Here is a 16,761-nt window from a genome sequence, read left to right as displayed (position 1 = left end):
GAATTGTTTTAATTTGTGTATCTTTAAATATAAAAATACTTCCTCCAGAAGTGCCAATTGCTAAATTTGTTTCTCTACCCTTTATTTTCAATATTGGTTTTTTCGTATTATGGAACTGCCACACTTATGATTTGATCATCAACTCAGATACCCATTTTACCTAGTGTTAAGTCAGCCAACACATGAAACAGTCGGGAAATAAGAACTCAGAGATTCGCTATACACATAATTTGCCATTTTATTTACTACACAAATTTCTTTTATAATATATCATATGTACAAATTACAAATTTGTGAAAATTATAGCTATTCTATAATGAACATGGGATACACGACTAACAGGTCACACTTGGGACTACAGACCCTTAGGTTACGTCATCGCCAAAACATTAAAACAAAAATGGCTCAGAGCTTGTAAGCCTTAAACTAATTAGTAAAATACATCACATAAAACATTCAGAAGACAAACAATCATCGGTACATTGAGGCTGAAGGACTTTATTAGAATAAAAAAAGATTGGCCAGAGGGTGAGGATGGAAAAGAAAAAATCTGATATCAGAGAAAGTACGGAAAATAGAAGGATGAAGAGTTAAAACAGGGAAAGAAGGAAAATATAATCAATCAGTAATCTGAGGTGTATTGTGATGGAGATGGACTGACCGCGACGGTCGCAGTCGCAGTCACAGTCGCAGATGGACTGTTTTGCCTCTGCCGCGGTGTTTGACGGATTAACCCGCATGGAAATGAGCCTGTGAATATTCATTAGTTGTGAGTCAGCTTAAAGGCGGATTTAAATAAGTGTAGGAATTGGCGTGGATTCCTGGCGAGGCGTAGTCTATTAGAACGAGGAACGCCAAGTTTAGTTGTAAAATATCAATTTAATCGAGGAGCTTTACCGGTTTCAGTTTAATTCCAATTAACATTTTTGGACGTCTATTGTGGTTCCAAAACAGCTGACCAGCTGAATATTGTTTCATAACAACGAAAGAACATTTTAAGTTTTTAATTTAAGTTGCTTCTAAAATAAAATAAGATCGGTAAAATTGAAATGTGTTTACTTCTTTGTCCAGAAACACGCAATGAAGTTACGTACATTTATCACCAAAAGAATCCACGACACAAAAGGATTTTCTTAAATGAATATTTGACAAGATCGATCTCGGCGACTAAGACATCAGCTTGCGTGTCGCATGACCTCTGCTCCTCGTCGATTAACTTTAAAATAATCATGTCCCCAAACCACCTTTTAATAGGAAAGATGGCTATATGAAGTCAGATAATACACGAAGTAATTTACAAGAAGTATTAAGGGAAGGTGTCGATAATTATGAAGAAAAAAGAAGTAAAACAATTAAAAACATTTAACTTTAGAAACTTTAGGATCGAGATTAAAAATGCTTTTCCTTTATTCAAGAACGTATCGCATTTTTTATAAGGCGCAAAGCGATTGAAGTTTAAAATAGTTGCACAATTAACATATAAAGGACGGATGAAACATCGATAAAAACGATGTGATTTAATATAACTACTTAAGAGGTAACAGGAAGCGAGTTCTAGAATGAGGAGTGAGATAAGGAAATAGGATGGTCACAAATAAACATAAATAAGTTTGCACCTAAACCACAATTGGAAATAACAAGTTATAAAATGAAAGTAGAGATAGCTCACAATTTATAAGTAAATATTAGTGTATTACAATCACAATAGTAACTTTGTCATTTATTAAAATGTGATGTGTTATTATTTTACAACAAATAAGTCCTCTACAACCAACGAAATATTGGTTTAAAAATCCAAATTTTAAGACCTTAATTTAAACTCTGGTTTAAAGGCTATATGTGAAATTACCATCCTACTCAGTTTCTCAATGTTCGTTGTTCATTTATCTTCCGAAAGTGTAAATTGTTAGAAAAATTTTAAGGATTATATAAAATTTTCTGGGGTTTAATGTTTGGTATTTAACATATATTTTGCGTCCCGGGAAAGATCGGTTTCCCAAAACGCACTCTGGATTTTAAGCTTGATTTCTCTGAAAATAATGACAAAAAGTTAATTAAAGATTTATCAAGGGCTCAAATGACAAAAACAAAATTCACACAATTCACAACGGGTTTCACGTCCCTAACCGAAGTGAAACGAGCTAGATAGGCGAGGTCTTCCAAACGCGGAAGAATAATATACAGAACGCATCTTCAACAGAATCAACAAAATAACGAATATTTTATAATTTTAAACGTCCTAGATTACAACGTATTTATAATAACCGACTTACAATATTAATTGCCAACAAAACCAAACGGCGATCGCTATAGGATGTGCGGCCAGAGGAGACGATTGATTGTCTGTGTGTGTGTGCTGTAACGGACGTAGGAACAGAAAAATTCTATGTACATCGGAGCTGGGCATTGGACACTGGCGATGGCAACGCTGGCAACACGGCTCAGGCAACCGAGATCTGGTCGGTAACTGGACAGTGGACATCCGTTGTAGAGGCTAGGCGATGGCAACGCTGGCAACACGGCCCAGGCAACCGAGATCTGGTCGGTAACTGGACAGTGGTCATCCGTTGTGGAGGCTAGGCGATGGCAACGCTGGCAACACGGCCCAGGCAACCGAGATCTGGTCGGTAACTGGACAGTGGACATCCGTTGTAGAGGCTAGGCGATGGCAACGCTGGCAACACGGCCCAGGCAACCGAGATCTGGTCGGTAACTGGACAGTGGTCATCCGTTGTGGAGGCTAGGCGATGGCAACGCTGGCAACACGGCCCAGGCAACCGAGATCTGGCCGGTAACTGGACAGTGGTCATCCGTTGTGGAGGCTAGGCGATGGCAACGCTGGCAACACGGCCCAGGCAACCGAGATCTGGTCGGTAACTGGACAGTGGACATCCGTTGTAGAGGCTAGGCGATGGCAACGCTGGCAACACGGCCCAGGCAACCGAGATCTGGTCGGTAACAGACACTATGTTGGCGGTCCTTCACTGTACACTAATAGTTGGAATGTCTTCGTTAGACGGCAGGCCAAACCCTGTAACAATAGCAACACAAAACTGTAAAACTATATTTTTACAGGATATACAATGGTTCTAAACATGAAACAATCCTGTGCTGATTTTCTTGTCAAGTGTGAATGGTATTCGTGGACAGTAACAGTCCCCAAATGATTAGTTTTCGTTATAGAAGATTATTGAAAAGGATGTTGGATAGAACTTAGATAAGTACAATTACTTAAATCGTCATGTTCTATGTATTTGAAACCAGTTCACCGCCATTGACATTGCCACATTAAACCTTTTCATACTCGCGGTGGCAATAGCTTCACACTTGCTTGAGACTCATGTATTATAACTACTAACATTTACTGCAACGGCATAGTTTAAAAATTCTTTTCACTTTTAATCCAGTAATGTGGCGTAATAAATGTCCGTAGATAAGCATAATAGCAAATAAGTCAAAACAAAAGTACACATATACGAGTAAAATGAATAACGTCGTCAATAATTATCAGTTATACATCTTCTTATTGCCTAGTCCCTACACGCACGGGTACGCCAGCTGAAGATTGCTTACCTGATTAGTCCTAATGAGTGATACTCCAAAAATTTGGGATGAGTTTAATCATCGACTTTTTCTATTTTTGGCATTCTAAATTAATAATTTAACAACAATGATCGTATATCAGTGTTTGATCGTAAATGGAGTGTAGTAAAAAGTGTTGAATCCGTTGGCAATTGCGACATGAGTCGGGCTGTGTCAGAGAGCCAGGTTAAACAAACAGCAATTCGCGGTATCAGGTGGTTACGGTAAGCCTAATAGAGCTGTACCGCTGTAGCGATCGCGCGTCTCTCTCATTTGCGTGTACACTGCCACATTTTAGGAATGTTCCATTGTCGTAATTGAATTATAAATACTTTCAACTGTATTGCGTGCACACGGCGAGTATTCCGATCGTTAACAAGAATCGCGAACGTCGTTACGATTATTTTCATTTAGAACGGACTGTTATCGTGCTGCTTGAAAGTAGGAAATCCTAAGAACAGGAAAGCGGTTTCTTCAAACGATTGTGAGAAGATGCGAGGGCTTTTCTGAAACTCGTTTTAGGACAAGACAGAGAGTAATTCGATTTCAATGAGGATGGGACCCAGGGGTAGAGGAGGCGTTCCCATCGGCTCCTACAGTCTGGTCTGAGACCCGGGACCCGGCTAGACCTTGCCATGCAGACCTCGGTATCCCACCGTCTCACCGTCTCTCACCGGTGCCGCAACACGCCTTCTATCCGGACAAGAAAACTTTCCACGCATACCATCATTCTCATGTAAAAAAACAACACACATTCACGAGTCGTATTAATTAACAAAACTACTTTACAGCTAAGACTAATTTTCCTACAAAACATTCATAACTATGAACGGAAATTCAAATAGTAATATAAGATGCACTTACGTTAAACACGACTTTTCTTGTTGGTTCGAATAGAACGCTGAATCGTGCATCATTTTTCTGTAAACAAAAATTATTTTAGAATTTTCACTTTCTCAAGACTTTTTTATTACGAGTTCGTGCCCGTAATCCTAATTATAACTATAATGTCTAACACACATATTCTCAATAACTCATTAAATATAAAAAAACGCTTTACGAATCGAAGTGTAAACCTTTTAATAGTATAAACATGACTTAAGCCTATCCATCGGTTCTACTTTATTTAAATCTGATTTTGACTATCGTAGATTGATAATTCCACAATACAACATGTACCACATTCAAATTTTGTAACAATTATTAACATATACGATGAACATAGACAATTTACGTCCAATACAAGATACTCTGAATTACCTTTATAATCTGCAATTTTGTCAAGATTTAAATATTTACTATAAAGAACGAACAGATTACATTAATACAGCGGACGTCATATTTATATAATTTAAACGTATTTCCAGACACTAAAGTAAATATTTCTAGGCAACATTTCTAGTAAATAACGCGTAAATACTTTTATAAATATAATTGGACAGATTACGATGTATAGGACAGATGAGTCCTGAAGACTGTTTTCAAAATTGCAAATACATTCAACCAACATTTATACCTAATATTTATAAATATCAACAATGGAATCGTATACTTAAAAATATATTAAATCAAATGTATAGTTTTATAGGGTACTACATTTTAAAACATTCCCGAACGTTTTAACTTAGAATTATGGGCTCTTTCCCCGTTCTTTAAGGTATAGAATCCTATCCACGAAAACGGTGCAATGTGTGATAACTGTTATTAAATAATCATTCAAACAGTTACACGGTTGTGTTATGTGGGAAATTATATTGTTGGTTAAATTTATTACAGTTGCTGTCGTAAAGATTTGATTAACAAAGATTTTGTAACAATAATTTAGAACCTTTTTGAAAATGTACTTTCCTTATACAACATATCAACATTTGACACAAATTTATGTTTTTTAAGTACAGTATCTTTTATCTACTGCATTGTTTGGGTAAATATCCATATGTGATGCGTTATACATTTTGTAAGACTTTTATGCAATGTTAAGTTGTTCTAATAATCACACAAATACGGTAAGTTTTTGCAAATGTATGTCTTGATCTTATTGGGTGCACATGGTTCTGAAGAGTTTTATTTTTGGTCCTTTTAGGCTACAAAATAATAAGTCTCATAAATAAAACATATGAGTCATTATGTTGATAATGAAATGGGAATAAGACAAGTATTTTTTTTTTTTTACGTAAGGGAAAGTTACTTTAATTCTAAAAGTTTTGATTAAGGGTTGCCGTTGAAATTTAACTAAAAGGTTGGTAATATTTTTTTGCTATTATTGGGTGTATTTGTTAGTCGTGCAAAGTTTTCTTGGACGAAAGATTATACGAAAATGACAATTAATTATGTAACCGATGGGACTAAAAAATGCCACTGGATTTAGTTTTGTGTTGGACATCTGTTCTAAAGCGCAAATAATCGAATGAGATTCATTATAACACAGCCATTAATTCAACCATAATTATCATCACTGCCGTTTTCCTGTTAAAACGAAACGAGGATAGGTAGAAATACGTTGGTGTTTTAGTGTTAAGCGATATTAGGGAATTCAAGTATTTAGGTACCGTACTTATGAATTTACCAATATTTAAAAACAAGTACTAGCAATTATTTATTTTTGATATAGTTGGCCGAATAAACAAACTGTTTTTTCAAAGTGAAAGTTTTATTGGCAAGCAATTCGGAATAGCTTTCTAATGTGACCAAAATTTAATTTTCTTCTATACACTTTAAGCACGTACACTTAAAACTAATAAAAGTGAACAATGTTTCAAATGTTTCCCTTAACAAAAACGACAGTTTTATTGCATGAAATAGTATTTTTTTAAACTAAAATGATCTAAATACATCAATCAGCAAGTTTGCCCAACCACTCTAATTGCATATTAAGTGTCATGTATTTCAGGGAATAACCGCGTCATCGAATTGGTGGATGCCTGAAGTATCGGATGCATTGCATAAATACATCTTCAGTGGAAACCTTAATTCAACCTTAATGTCAGTTGAATTGTAGATTATCACGACGTATGGCTGCATGAATCCGATATGACGGCCATTATGTTCGACAGACTACTTAGATTAGTCTATTAAGTAGTCAGTTTTATATCTTCTTTAAGTAAAGAAATATGTATGTTTACAAGAACAATGTGTGGAACCTTGAAAAGAAGGCCCTCGATAACAAGTGTCATTTTCAAATCCCCTTAAAATTATTTTACCCCTAATCACATGTTATTACAAACCTCAATAAGAAATCAATCTTGATAACAAGTCTTATTTTACAATCCCAATAAGGGTCTTGTTATCAAGGTTCTACAGTATATTGGTTATGTTAGCAGGTTTAACTACTTACGTGAGCAGTCCTTGGTTGGCATCCGCGGCCTGGTACCAAGAGTACTGTGGCATGTAGCCCGGGTGGTGGTGAGGATGGTGATGGGTAGGAGGTGGCGCGATGTTGGGTTTCATGTCCCACGCGACCAGGGGCGGAGACCCAGAGACACCGTGAGGCGACATGTCGCTGACGGGCGTCGAACTGGGGGTCGGAGTGCCGTGGTTGCCGGGGTGAGGCATGTAACCACCACTAGGGCTAGGCTGGCTACCGCTCGACGATCCGTTACCTGAAAACAAATAGTCTTGTTACTACAACATAACATATACCGAAAAGTCGAAAATGTTGCCAATTTGTTTAGCCACATAACGAAGACCATGGTTAAAAATCTACTTTTGACCATGAAACCATACCATCAGGATTGTACCAGAAAATGTATGTAGAGTGTTGGGAACCACAACGGTCCGATTATTTTATGGCACTTAACAAATAACAAACTTAACAAATAGATGGAACAACTACGTGAGGCAAGAGTTAAAAGTGAAATCCAATGTGACAGTTAATCGAGCTAAAACTTTAGCTTTAATACCAAAACAGAGACATCATTACTGGTGAAATAGTTTAACATTTAAATCATTATAAATCGTATTTGTCCGTGACAGACTCGTTCAGAAGTATCCTACTTTTTAGTGTCGATACTATAGCAAAAGTATTGTATTGAGTTCTGAGGTTTTGACAAAAGGCAATTTGGTGAATGATTACCACTCGAATATAATTGAGCTGTTTGCTGTTGCTCCCCTATGAGTCGACCCCTGGAGTGAGGAGTGATAGTCGCGCGCCAGAGGGTCATTGTTGTCACCAAATAAACCATTTGTTTGTTTATCAATTTGTTTGCATTGGGTTTATTGAATTTACTTCCGTTCATTCTTTACCAACCTTGAATATGTGATTCGAGATCGTTCAGGAGGCTGGATTTGAACTCGTCGAATTGTTTAGATAAAGGAACTGAACTATAGTGTATTGACCGGATCAAGGCTTGAACACTTCATTGGCTGACAGAAGTAGTGGGAAACCAATTTAATTCAGTAACCCGTTTGTGATTGATAAAACATTTTGTGATGGTACCAGTAGAAAGTATTACTGACCTCCTAGGATACCGGCGGGGGGCTGCGGACTGTTGGGTCCAGGGAGGGCTCCAGGAGTATGAGGTTGACCACTACCCAGCATCCCGTGGCCAGGACCTCCACTGCCGCCGTTGTTGGAGTTGCCGCCTGGAGTAGACACTTGTTGTTGGGCTGCCTTCATCATCTTCTTGTATTTGCTTCTCCGGTTTTGAAACCAGATTTTGACCTGGAAAGAAACTTTATGTTAGTAGGGAATTTTACTATTGTTTAGCCATTCCTTATTTAATACATTGTTGTCATGTACTCGTTATAGTACCAGGTTTTGTAACTACGCGAGTTTTGCACAGAGGGGGTGGATTGGGAACTCGTGGGAACGGCGTTCCCATTCTGCTTTTCCCGATAGTCCTACATATTAATCCTATATGTTAGCACAGATGTGTAAGGAGGTGTGCGTTCCAACACTGGACATTTTACGACTACCCCAGTATTTTAACATAGGATTGCTACTTCGGATTACGTGAACAGATGTCAGGGACATAAACTTAACTAACATAGGCGTATTGTATACTATCGCGTAAAACAAATTAATAACTCGAGTAATTCTGAACAACCAAATCATTTCGAGAAACAGTGAAGCTAGGGATGGAAAGAAATAAATAATCGTAAAACAGACTGACAAAGTCAGACAACCGGAAGGATGAATATGAAGAGTGCCCTGATAGAAGTATTACAATAAAAGAGATGCGGGACCCGAGAAACTCAATTAGGCGTTTGATTAGTGTCGAGTTATATAACCGATTACGAAGCAACACTAGTTAGTCACCCCTAAGTTAAAGAGAGAGAATAAAAAAGAATTGCTCGTTTAACACATACATTTCGTATTCAGGTTAGATCGAGAACCAGTCTGCATCATCTCACTCGCACCTATGGAAGACGCGAATCTACTTCCATCTCTCTCTTTCTCTCTCTCTGTTCACGCGCCACCACAATTCTCATCTGACAAAATAATTTCTTACTCCTGACAAATTTATCAATGTTTGATGTTCAGCGGCTTACAGCAACATGCCTTGAATATAAATATCCCCTTCTTCTTCCACTTGTCGTAAGACGGCCTTTCTGTTCTTTACGGTATCCTACACGAAGGGGCCTCTCGCGGTTTCTTTATTGTTCGGACCTTATTTTAGTGACATCGCCCGCTCTGAATTATGGACTTCCACCTTCACCGGGTCAGGGTCCGCCAATTATAAGGAGCTTGTGTTCCCATTATAAACACTCGTTTGTTTAGATTTGACATTCATTTCACACCCTCAGGTTATGAATGGCGTTTCCTTAGCGTTTTCATTGATAAAATTAGTGTAACTACAGATTATAACGATGGATCACAATCGTGTAGATAGCAAAAATTTACAAAAGTAAACTGTCAGTAGCTTTGAAGAGCAGTGTAATATTTAAAAGTGTTATAAATATTGTAAAAATGAATTGGCAACATCGGATAGGCTAATCTGCACCATTTAATCTTGGAAATGGTGAAGAAGTATTTGACAGGAAAGAAATAATCAAAACAGTACTTGTAACTCTCCTAACAACGAGAACTTGGAAACCACGTCGACTTATGACTCGTTGTTTTTCGTCTGGACGACACCAAGTACCGACTGCCGAGTGCCGAGTGCCGAGTGTCGTATGCAGAGGTCGCAAGTCGCATGAGCGGCTGGTCGCAGCGGCCCGCGGCCGTGACTTAAGTCACTCAAACCATAAACGATTATAAATGGGCATATCCGTTAGGAGCCATACGGGTGACAAACGAGTACGTCGCTTACAAGATGGCGTCGTCACGGTGCGGTGGCATCGCGGCATCACATTGTCGCGACATTCTACAAGTCCTGGGCTCGCCGGAAGCCTACTACTATTGTCCGCAGCACCGCGACGACAGCATTTCTCATTCTGAAATATTGTTTAAATATTACGTCGCTAGATACTAGGAGCGGCTGCAGACCGCAACGCCTTCAGGTTTGTGAAAGCCAAATGCGGAGGCTACGACAATGGCTCTAGAAGCTAACTTAAAAAGAGGTTAAAATTCAATATATAATAGGACAGGGATAGAATAAAAGATCGTAGTATAAATTCGTGGATAGTGTAGCAGATTAAATTTATAATTCTTGTTAGTTAAGACCAAACAGATATAATGGACGATGTGTTCTGCGGAGTTTCAAATCTTTGAAACAAGAAACTATGTTTTGTAGCCTAACTGTAGCGTTATCCGAATAGGCGTATTGAAAGTACTTTAGAAGAAATCTTTCATAGTACCAATAAGCTTTACAAAATGTAATATTTAGCATCTCAAAACAAATATTATGGTCTTATTGCCTTGGATGTGATCATATTCTTTGTATCAGCCTTCTTCAGTTTTTCTTCTAATATCTTTCTTCAACTGCATTTGTAATTCCCATATATTTTGATGTGATATTTACATTAGTCTTAAAGACTCTTTAATGAAAAACTTTCTAATAAATCGAATCGTTACGATGGAATCGTGAAGAAATACTTTTTGTTATTTACTGATCTAAGGATCACGCCTTTGATATCTCACTTGATTTGTTTATTTTTATTATTTAATCACAATGAGAATTCAAGAATTACGTACTGAACAAACACTTTATTTTGCATGTTGTATTTAGACTATGGTGTCAAAGAACACCGCTTGGATATCAGAAATGCAATCGTACTGTCTGGAGCCTGTTCAAACACATGATACCATCTAATGGATTTTATAAATCTAAACATCATCAGATAATATCAGCCGTGATCATAACTGATACGGAGACAGCGTCGAGCAGTCGAGTGTTTGTACTCATAGTTTACACTTCGGTCTCGAGACAAGTCGATGTGATAGCAATCAATAGTGTTTCTGGGTAACGATCAATTTTCATCCCCCCCCCCAAGTCAAAGATAGATAATAATACGAGCAATATAAATTTAACTAAATTGGGCTTAATTATTAATTTTATTCAGTTAACTATTCAAAGTAGCTTGACTATTGAGATAATCGAACCTTTCTAGATGAACCCTTTAGGAGTTTGAATGTACTGTAATCTGATTTCTAGCTCAATATTACAATTTAATTATATATATATTGTAGTGTGAGAGATTTATGATTTAGAATTTTTAAGTACATTTTCTACAGATATAATTCTATTACAACATTTGAGACGTTTCAAACATTTCGTTTGATGCATGTAAGCTTTTGTGACGTGAAAAATCAAATAGCTTTCATCATACAATAATTTCAATTTTGCAAATATTCAGATCAGGCTGAGAACAAGTCCCTTTGCGATCCGAGAAAATAAATTGAGTGTCAGTCGCAAAAATAAATCGGATTTCTTGTAAAAAATACGAGATACAATAAATGACCGACGATCGACAGAGGCAATTTAAAGAAGCGGTGGAACTGAGTGCAAAGGAAAGCTGAAAAGCCGAGCGCTCGCATTTCCCGAGCGGCGATCCGCCAGATGAGGAATGGGAGGTAAAAACAAGAGTAAGAATGCTGTTGCGGCCGCAGAGGCCGGTGTAAGTCTCCGAAGGAATTTGCCGGTAAACTTCAGAGGAGTCCCGATAGAAACGTTCCCGGCCGAAGCGGGCCCACGGGTTGACAAGTCGTAGGTAATAAATTCGCAATTATTTTTTCAATAATTACCCGGCTTGAGTGACTTCTAAGATTTATCCAGCTGTTTTTGTTGCCACTTATGGATAGATGGCGCTAGACGTTGCCTCGTGTGAACAAGACGAATCAAGTTCATGCAAGACCCTGATGTCCAGGCTCAGAAGATAAGACTTATGTACAGCGCAGCGTTGGATGGTCAATATGTTTGTAGTTTTCACCCGTTATCTTCTACAAATTTCATTACTTATCTATTAGTGTAGAAAATGCTCCTGAATTGACTTTTGTTCATCTGTTCTTGGGATAGAATTTTTGATCGTCTAGGTGAATAGAGTTAATTCCATGGTGTTTTATAATTTCAGAGTTTCTTTCGTCACGATTCTGCTTGTGTCCCTAAAGAAAGATCACCTACACAGGCAGCGAGTTGCTGGATTTGCATCGGGTCCAGGATCGTTTCGCGTATTTGGCGTTCCTAACTCAAAGAGCTGAGAAGTGAGGAGAGGCTGTTTCTCACGGCGTCCTGGTCCAACAATCGCTTCGTCCTTGCAGTTGTCGAGAAACTTACGTGGCGCTTGTCTCCGTTAGATTACGGTAAAGATTCAACTTCGATTCTGTAATACTTTATTTGGAATTTCAATATTTGCACCGTAATTCGTAGCATGTAGAAGAAAACAATAAACTATATTTCATATTTCGACCAAGAAAAAATCAACGCTAGGTTTCACCTTTGTATTGTTTCAAAAATAGTAACACATACAAGTTTAGGATCTAAGATAATTTTACGGCTATCATATGTTAGAGTAATTTGTTTTATTGTTATTAAATCTTTGAAAACGGGATATGACACCTGTTGGATTCGCACAAATAATAAGGATTCCGGTAAAGGCCAATTAGTTTATTAAAAACTACTGTATAAGATTACGTTTCACCACATAAAATGGGCTTAAAACGGTGAAGGACTATTAGATTGTTAGGTACAGTACATGTAAACTGTATATATGTATCGGTTTGGTTCTTGGACCCAAGGTTTATATTATGAATATATTATTGAGCTCTACTCGTACTATTTAACTAAAGAGCGTTCGCAATTTTTGTAAACAAAATATCGATAGCATTTAGAACGATACTTGAGTAGGCTGTGGACAAAAGAGAACTTTTCTCTACTTTAGACTCCACTTAAGAAATCTAAACGTCTCAATATTATTCAAGTAAGTTAGATTTAAAAGTGCGATGGTTCTTGTTTCGGCAACAGAACGATAGGTGAAATTAAGACGGTGAATGCTATCGGAGGGCTGAGGCCGGCTTTGGGAGCGCGTTCGCCGCCAAGTCCATATCTACATCTGTTCCAATATTATGACATTGTGTTGGTCAGATAAAGATCGATTTATACAGATATTGTGCCGCCTCGTTCACTGATGGTGCTAGCGTTTGCAGTCTATTCCTCGATTCTTCTGTTGTTCAAAGAAACCTCAAAGTGGGTTTATATAAAATCTGAACACGTAATTTGTTGATAGGGTGAAAGCGCAGACAATTCTGTTGTAAAAGTAACATATTGTGTGCTTGATCATCTAACTGTACAATATTAAAAAGTGCATAGACTATTCGTTTGACAAGCTTGACTACTGTGTTTAAGGTTCGTTTCGAAATATTCGCTTAGTTAATGTTTTCCGTGTTTTAAACTTTTGAATTTTCTACCCAAAATAAATGTAACGGCGAGAGGACAGTCACTAATCCGATCCGAGCTCCTAGGTCAGCTCTGTAAATAAAGGTATAAGATCCGGAGAATATTGCCGGTTTAGTGGGTTCAACAGCCCTACGGTCGCCACGTGTGAAAATGTTGCAGCTTTTTACAACACGCTGTAAAGGTTTTTGGTAAGTTGTAAAGGAGCGTTCGCTTCGACCCACGGACCTGGCGTTACGTAATTGGGACGTGATTTTGTGACCTCTCTAACCGCATCATCAAGATTCTTCCCCGCACCGTGCGGTTTTATATATTTGGTCTACGTGTTCGACAATCAGAGGCCCAACTATCGCATTACTGTAGTGGCCCTGAAACTCTCACTGAGACATTCGTAAGCTTCGACTGTTGATACAAATGAAAATGTCATTCCATGATAAAGCTGTAGCCAGTTTTGTGAAAAGGGACGCAGTTGAATTGGGCCACTACCAGGGTGTGCTGAGCCACTACCAGGGTGTGCTGAGCCACTACCAGGGTGTGCTGAGCCACTACCAGGGTGTGCTGAGCCACTACCAGGGTGTGCTGTGCCACTACCAGGGTGTGCTGAGCCACTACCAGGGTTTGCTGAGCCACTACCAGGGTGTGCTGAGCCACTACCAGGGTTTGCTGATGCAATTTATTGATTCCTATCGAAAACGTTATTATCATTATCATTTGAGACAAAGTAAATAAGAGTTTCAATATGCATTCGGAAGGATAAACAACTATGACGCACTATACTATAGAATTAATTAATAAACGAATGACAGTTCATTATAACAATTTTCACTCCGTCCATGCTTTGAGTAACAAAATATTCGGTAATCTGTGACTCTAAGACTAGTAATCTGTAATTTGGCGGGCGAGTACACGTGGCACTCAATAGACGGTAATCACCCCCCTCGGTGTGATAACAGTTCTATTACATAGGCTAATAATTGTGATTATTAGTGCTGGGGGAGCGCGACGCGGCACTACGCGGCGTGATGACATGTGACCCTCGTATCCCTTCTGTCCCCGTCACAGCAAGCCTATGTTTCTAGCGGAGGTCAATGTCTTCACTGTGGTATGCAAATTGACAAAATATCCACGTTTAAACCGAATAAAATTTAAATTTGTATTGTCAGTTAATAACTTAAGTCGGATAAGCTTTAGACAAACGGCGCTAGATCGTGAAAGGACTACAACGAAAGCTATGCCACGTAAATTTCGCGAAACGTCAGCAAATAAAATGCAAGTTTACCATCAAATTTTGATAAAATTTTACGAAGTATTAAGTTAAATTAACGTTATTTAAATTAAATTGTACTTAAGAATTAATGACATCAATAACATACGGTAAGTTGCCTTGTGACATTTGAACGAACCGGTTAAAACAAGTCGGTAAGTAAACCATATTTGATTAAACCAAAGTCACAGCACCTGAAAGTACGGATTTTTCTGTACAGATGAACAGTTATAACAGTAGATATATTTAGATATATTTTTCTCACAGAATGTTTGGAGTCTTTATGTTTTCTGCCAGATGAATGGTTATAATAGTAGATATATATAGATATATGTTTCTCACAGATTGTCTGGAGTCTCCATGTTTTCTGCCAGAGGAACAGCTATAACAGTAGATATATTTAGATATATGTTTCTCACATATTGTAAGGAGTCTCTATGTTTTGTGCCAAATGAACAGTTATAACAGTAGATATATTTAGATATATATTTCTCACAGATTGTCCAAAGTCTTTATGTTTTCTGCCAGAGGAGAACCGCGTATTGTTGTACAATAACTGTTAAATGTAAGCTCGAACCATAAATCTCTCTACAAGTACGGTTGGCAAGAACAATGTATTGCTGATCACCATACAATGTGGTCAGTTGGCACCGCCAGTCATATAAGATGCGCTAGTCTCCCTTGGCTCGTCTACGTCGAAGCTACCGCCGCAGACCCAGCCGACAAGGCGTTTCCTCGTAAACCAATTTTTACGTTCTATCTTTCATACTCGTGCATTGTTTCCAAGTCAGGGTTAGTGTCAGCTAGACATACTACAGCACTAGTAGTAACACTACGTTTGCTAATCAGGGTAGCGTACACCATCAATCTCGATGTAGGTGTATCGTACATTTTGCGACATGATATTCGTTTTACAATGGTATGAATTGGACAGTTTCTTCCACGTGTTTTGAATATACCAGATATAGAATTCAAACTACAGATTTGCTTACGAGTTCGTAGCCTTGATTATTAATTGGTCATTAAATCATTATTCATATCCTGGCCGGGTAGCTAAATGGTTAGAGTTCTCGCCTGACAATCAAAAGGTTGCCGGATCGATCCTGAGAAAACCCAGTAGCTTTTTGATGGTCCAGAACTGGACCCAGTTGTCTCTAATCATTGGGCTTCAAATAAATTATCCTGGCTAATGAAACAGCTGATCTTAGTCAGTAACCTAAACAGATTGTCTTACCCCATTCTACACTCATCGTTTACTAATTTTTGGGTTAAAATACGTACCAGAGGGGGACCTAAATCATTTTTTTCTGATAAGAACGATAATGATTTTCGACGAATTTAATTTGTTTAGTCATTTGGTGTAGCTACACGCTGTTTTAATATCACAAAATATATCGCACGAAAATACTTAGGCCTTTACTGTATCAGCTTCGAACGCCAGCACTTTCAAATCGCCTATAAAATGTGTTACTAAGCACATAATGTATGATGAATGGACAGGTGCGAGATGAAGCTCTGACGTTCAGACAAAGATAAGAATTGTTCACATTTTCCCGAGAGGTGGTTGGCAAGTGGAGCTAATTCAATTAAACCCCTATCAAACCAGCGCCTCCGAGTCCATCTTCCAACACACTGTAGCGGCGGTGTAGCGAGAGCAAGGCCCACGCTGTTGTCAGCTATACAGACTACAGAATGTACAAGTAGAAATTAGCTAGGTTTATTATTCACCACGCTTGTTTTAGCTGTAAGTTACTCGTCAATGTTTTTGTCCAAAACATTGATTGTGTTCACTCCTTAAAACTTTATGATTGAACAGAATACTGTGCAAAATAACATAACATAAAACGGCAATCGTTAAACACCCTTTATTGAGAAGAAATTGATATGGTGAAGTATTTGCAACAAGTATATAACTTTGTTTAGTAAAATATCACATAATGTCTACTTTTACTATTGGAAAATATACTTTTAGTGTTGTAATGTATATACATGATTAGCAGTCAAAAAGCTTAAAACATTTACCGAATACTGTTGACTCGTTGTTAGGTGAGGCAGATGCATATCAAACCCGTTGGTCGTTTTGTAGTTTATTTATACTATAAAGCAAAGTTCGTTAATCATTAAGTTACAAACCAGTCTCCTGAC

The 16,761-nt window shown here is 38.0% G+C and overlaps 1 protein-coding gene across 2 annotated transcripts in view; it reads right to left on the bottom strand.

Annotated features, from left to right (window-relative positions):
• Positions 1-220: 220 nt before the first annotated feature.
• LOC128998109 (homeotic protein distal-less-like) overlaps positions 221-16,761 on the bottom strand; it is a 66,252-nt gene continuing 49,711 nt past the window's right edge. Inside the window, exons 3-6 of one of the 2 annotated variants that reach the window (XM_054424106.1) lie at positions 8,038-8,242; positions 6,917-7,181; positions 4,447-4,503; positions 221-3,031 (exon numbers count right to left, since the gene is read on the bottom strand). In XM_054424106.1, coding sequence (XP_054280081.1) covers positions 3,013-3,031; positions 4,447-4,503; positions 6,917-7,181; positions 8,038-8,242 — 546 coding nt within the window. In that variant the 3' untranslated portion in view covers positions 221-3,012. The remainder of the gene's footprint in view (positions 3,032-4,446; positions 4,504-6,916; positions 7,182-8,037; positions 8,243-16,761) is intronic. The other variant, XM_054424107.1, reaches the window with a different exon arrangement.

Source organism: Macrosteles quadrilineatus, unplaced genomic scaffold, assembly GCF_028750875.1.
Source record: "Macrosteles quadrilineatus isolate MER2022 unplaced genomic scaffold, UCM_ALF_1.0 Scaffold_7__1_contigs__length_78375512, whole genome shotgun sequence".
NCBI classification, from domain to species: domain Eukaryota; kingdom Metazoa; phylum Arthropoda; class Insecta; order Hemiptera; family Cicadellidae; genus Macrosteles; species Macrosteles quadrilineatus.
This window is presented reverse-complemented; position numbering and strand designations above follow the sequence as displayed.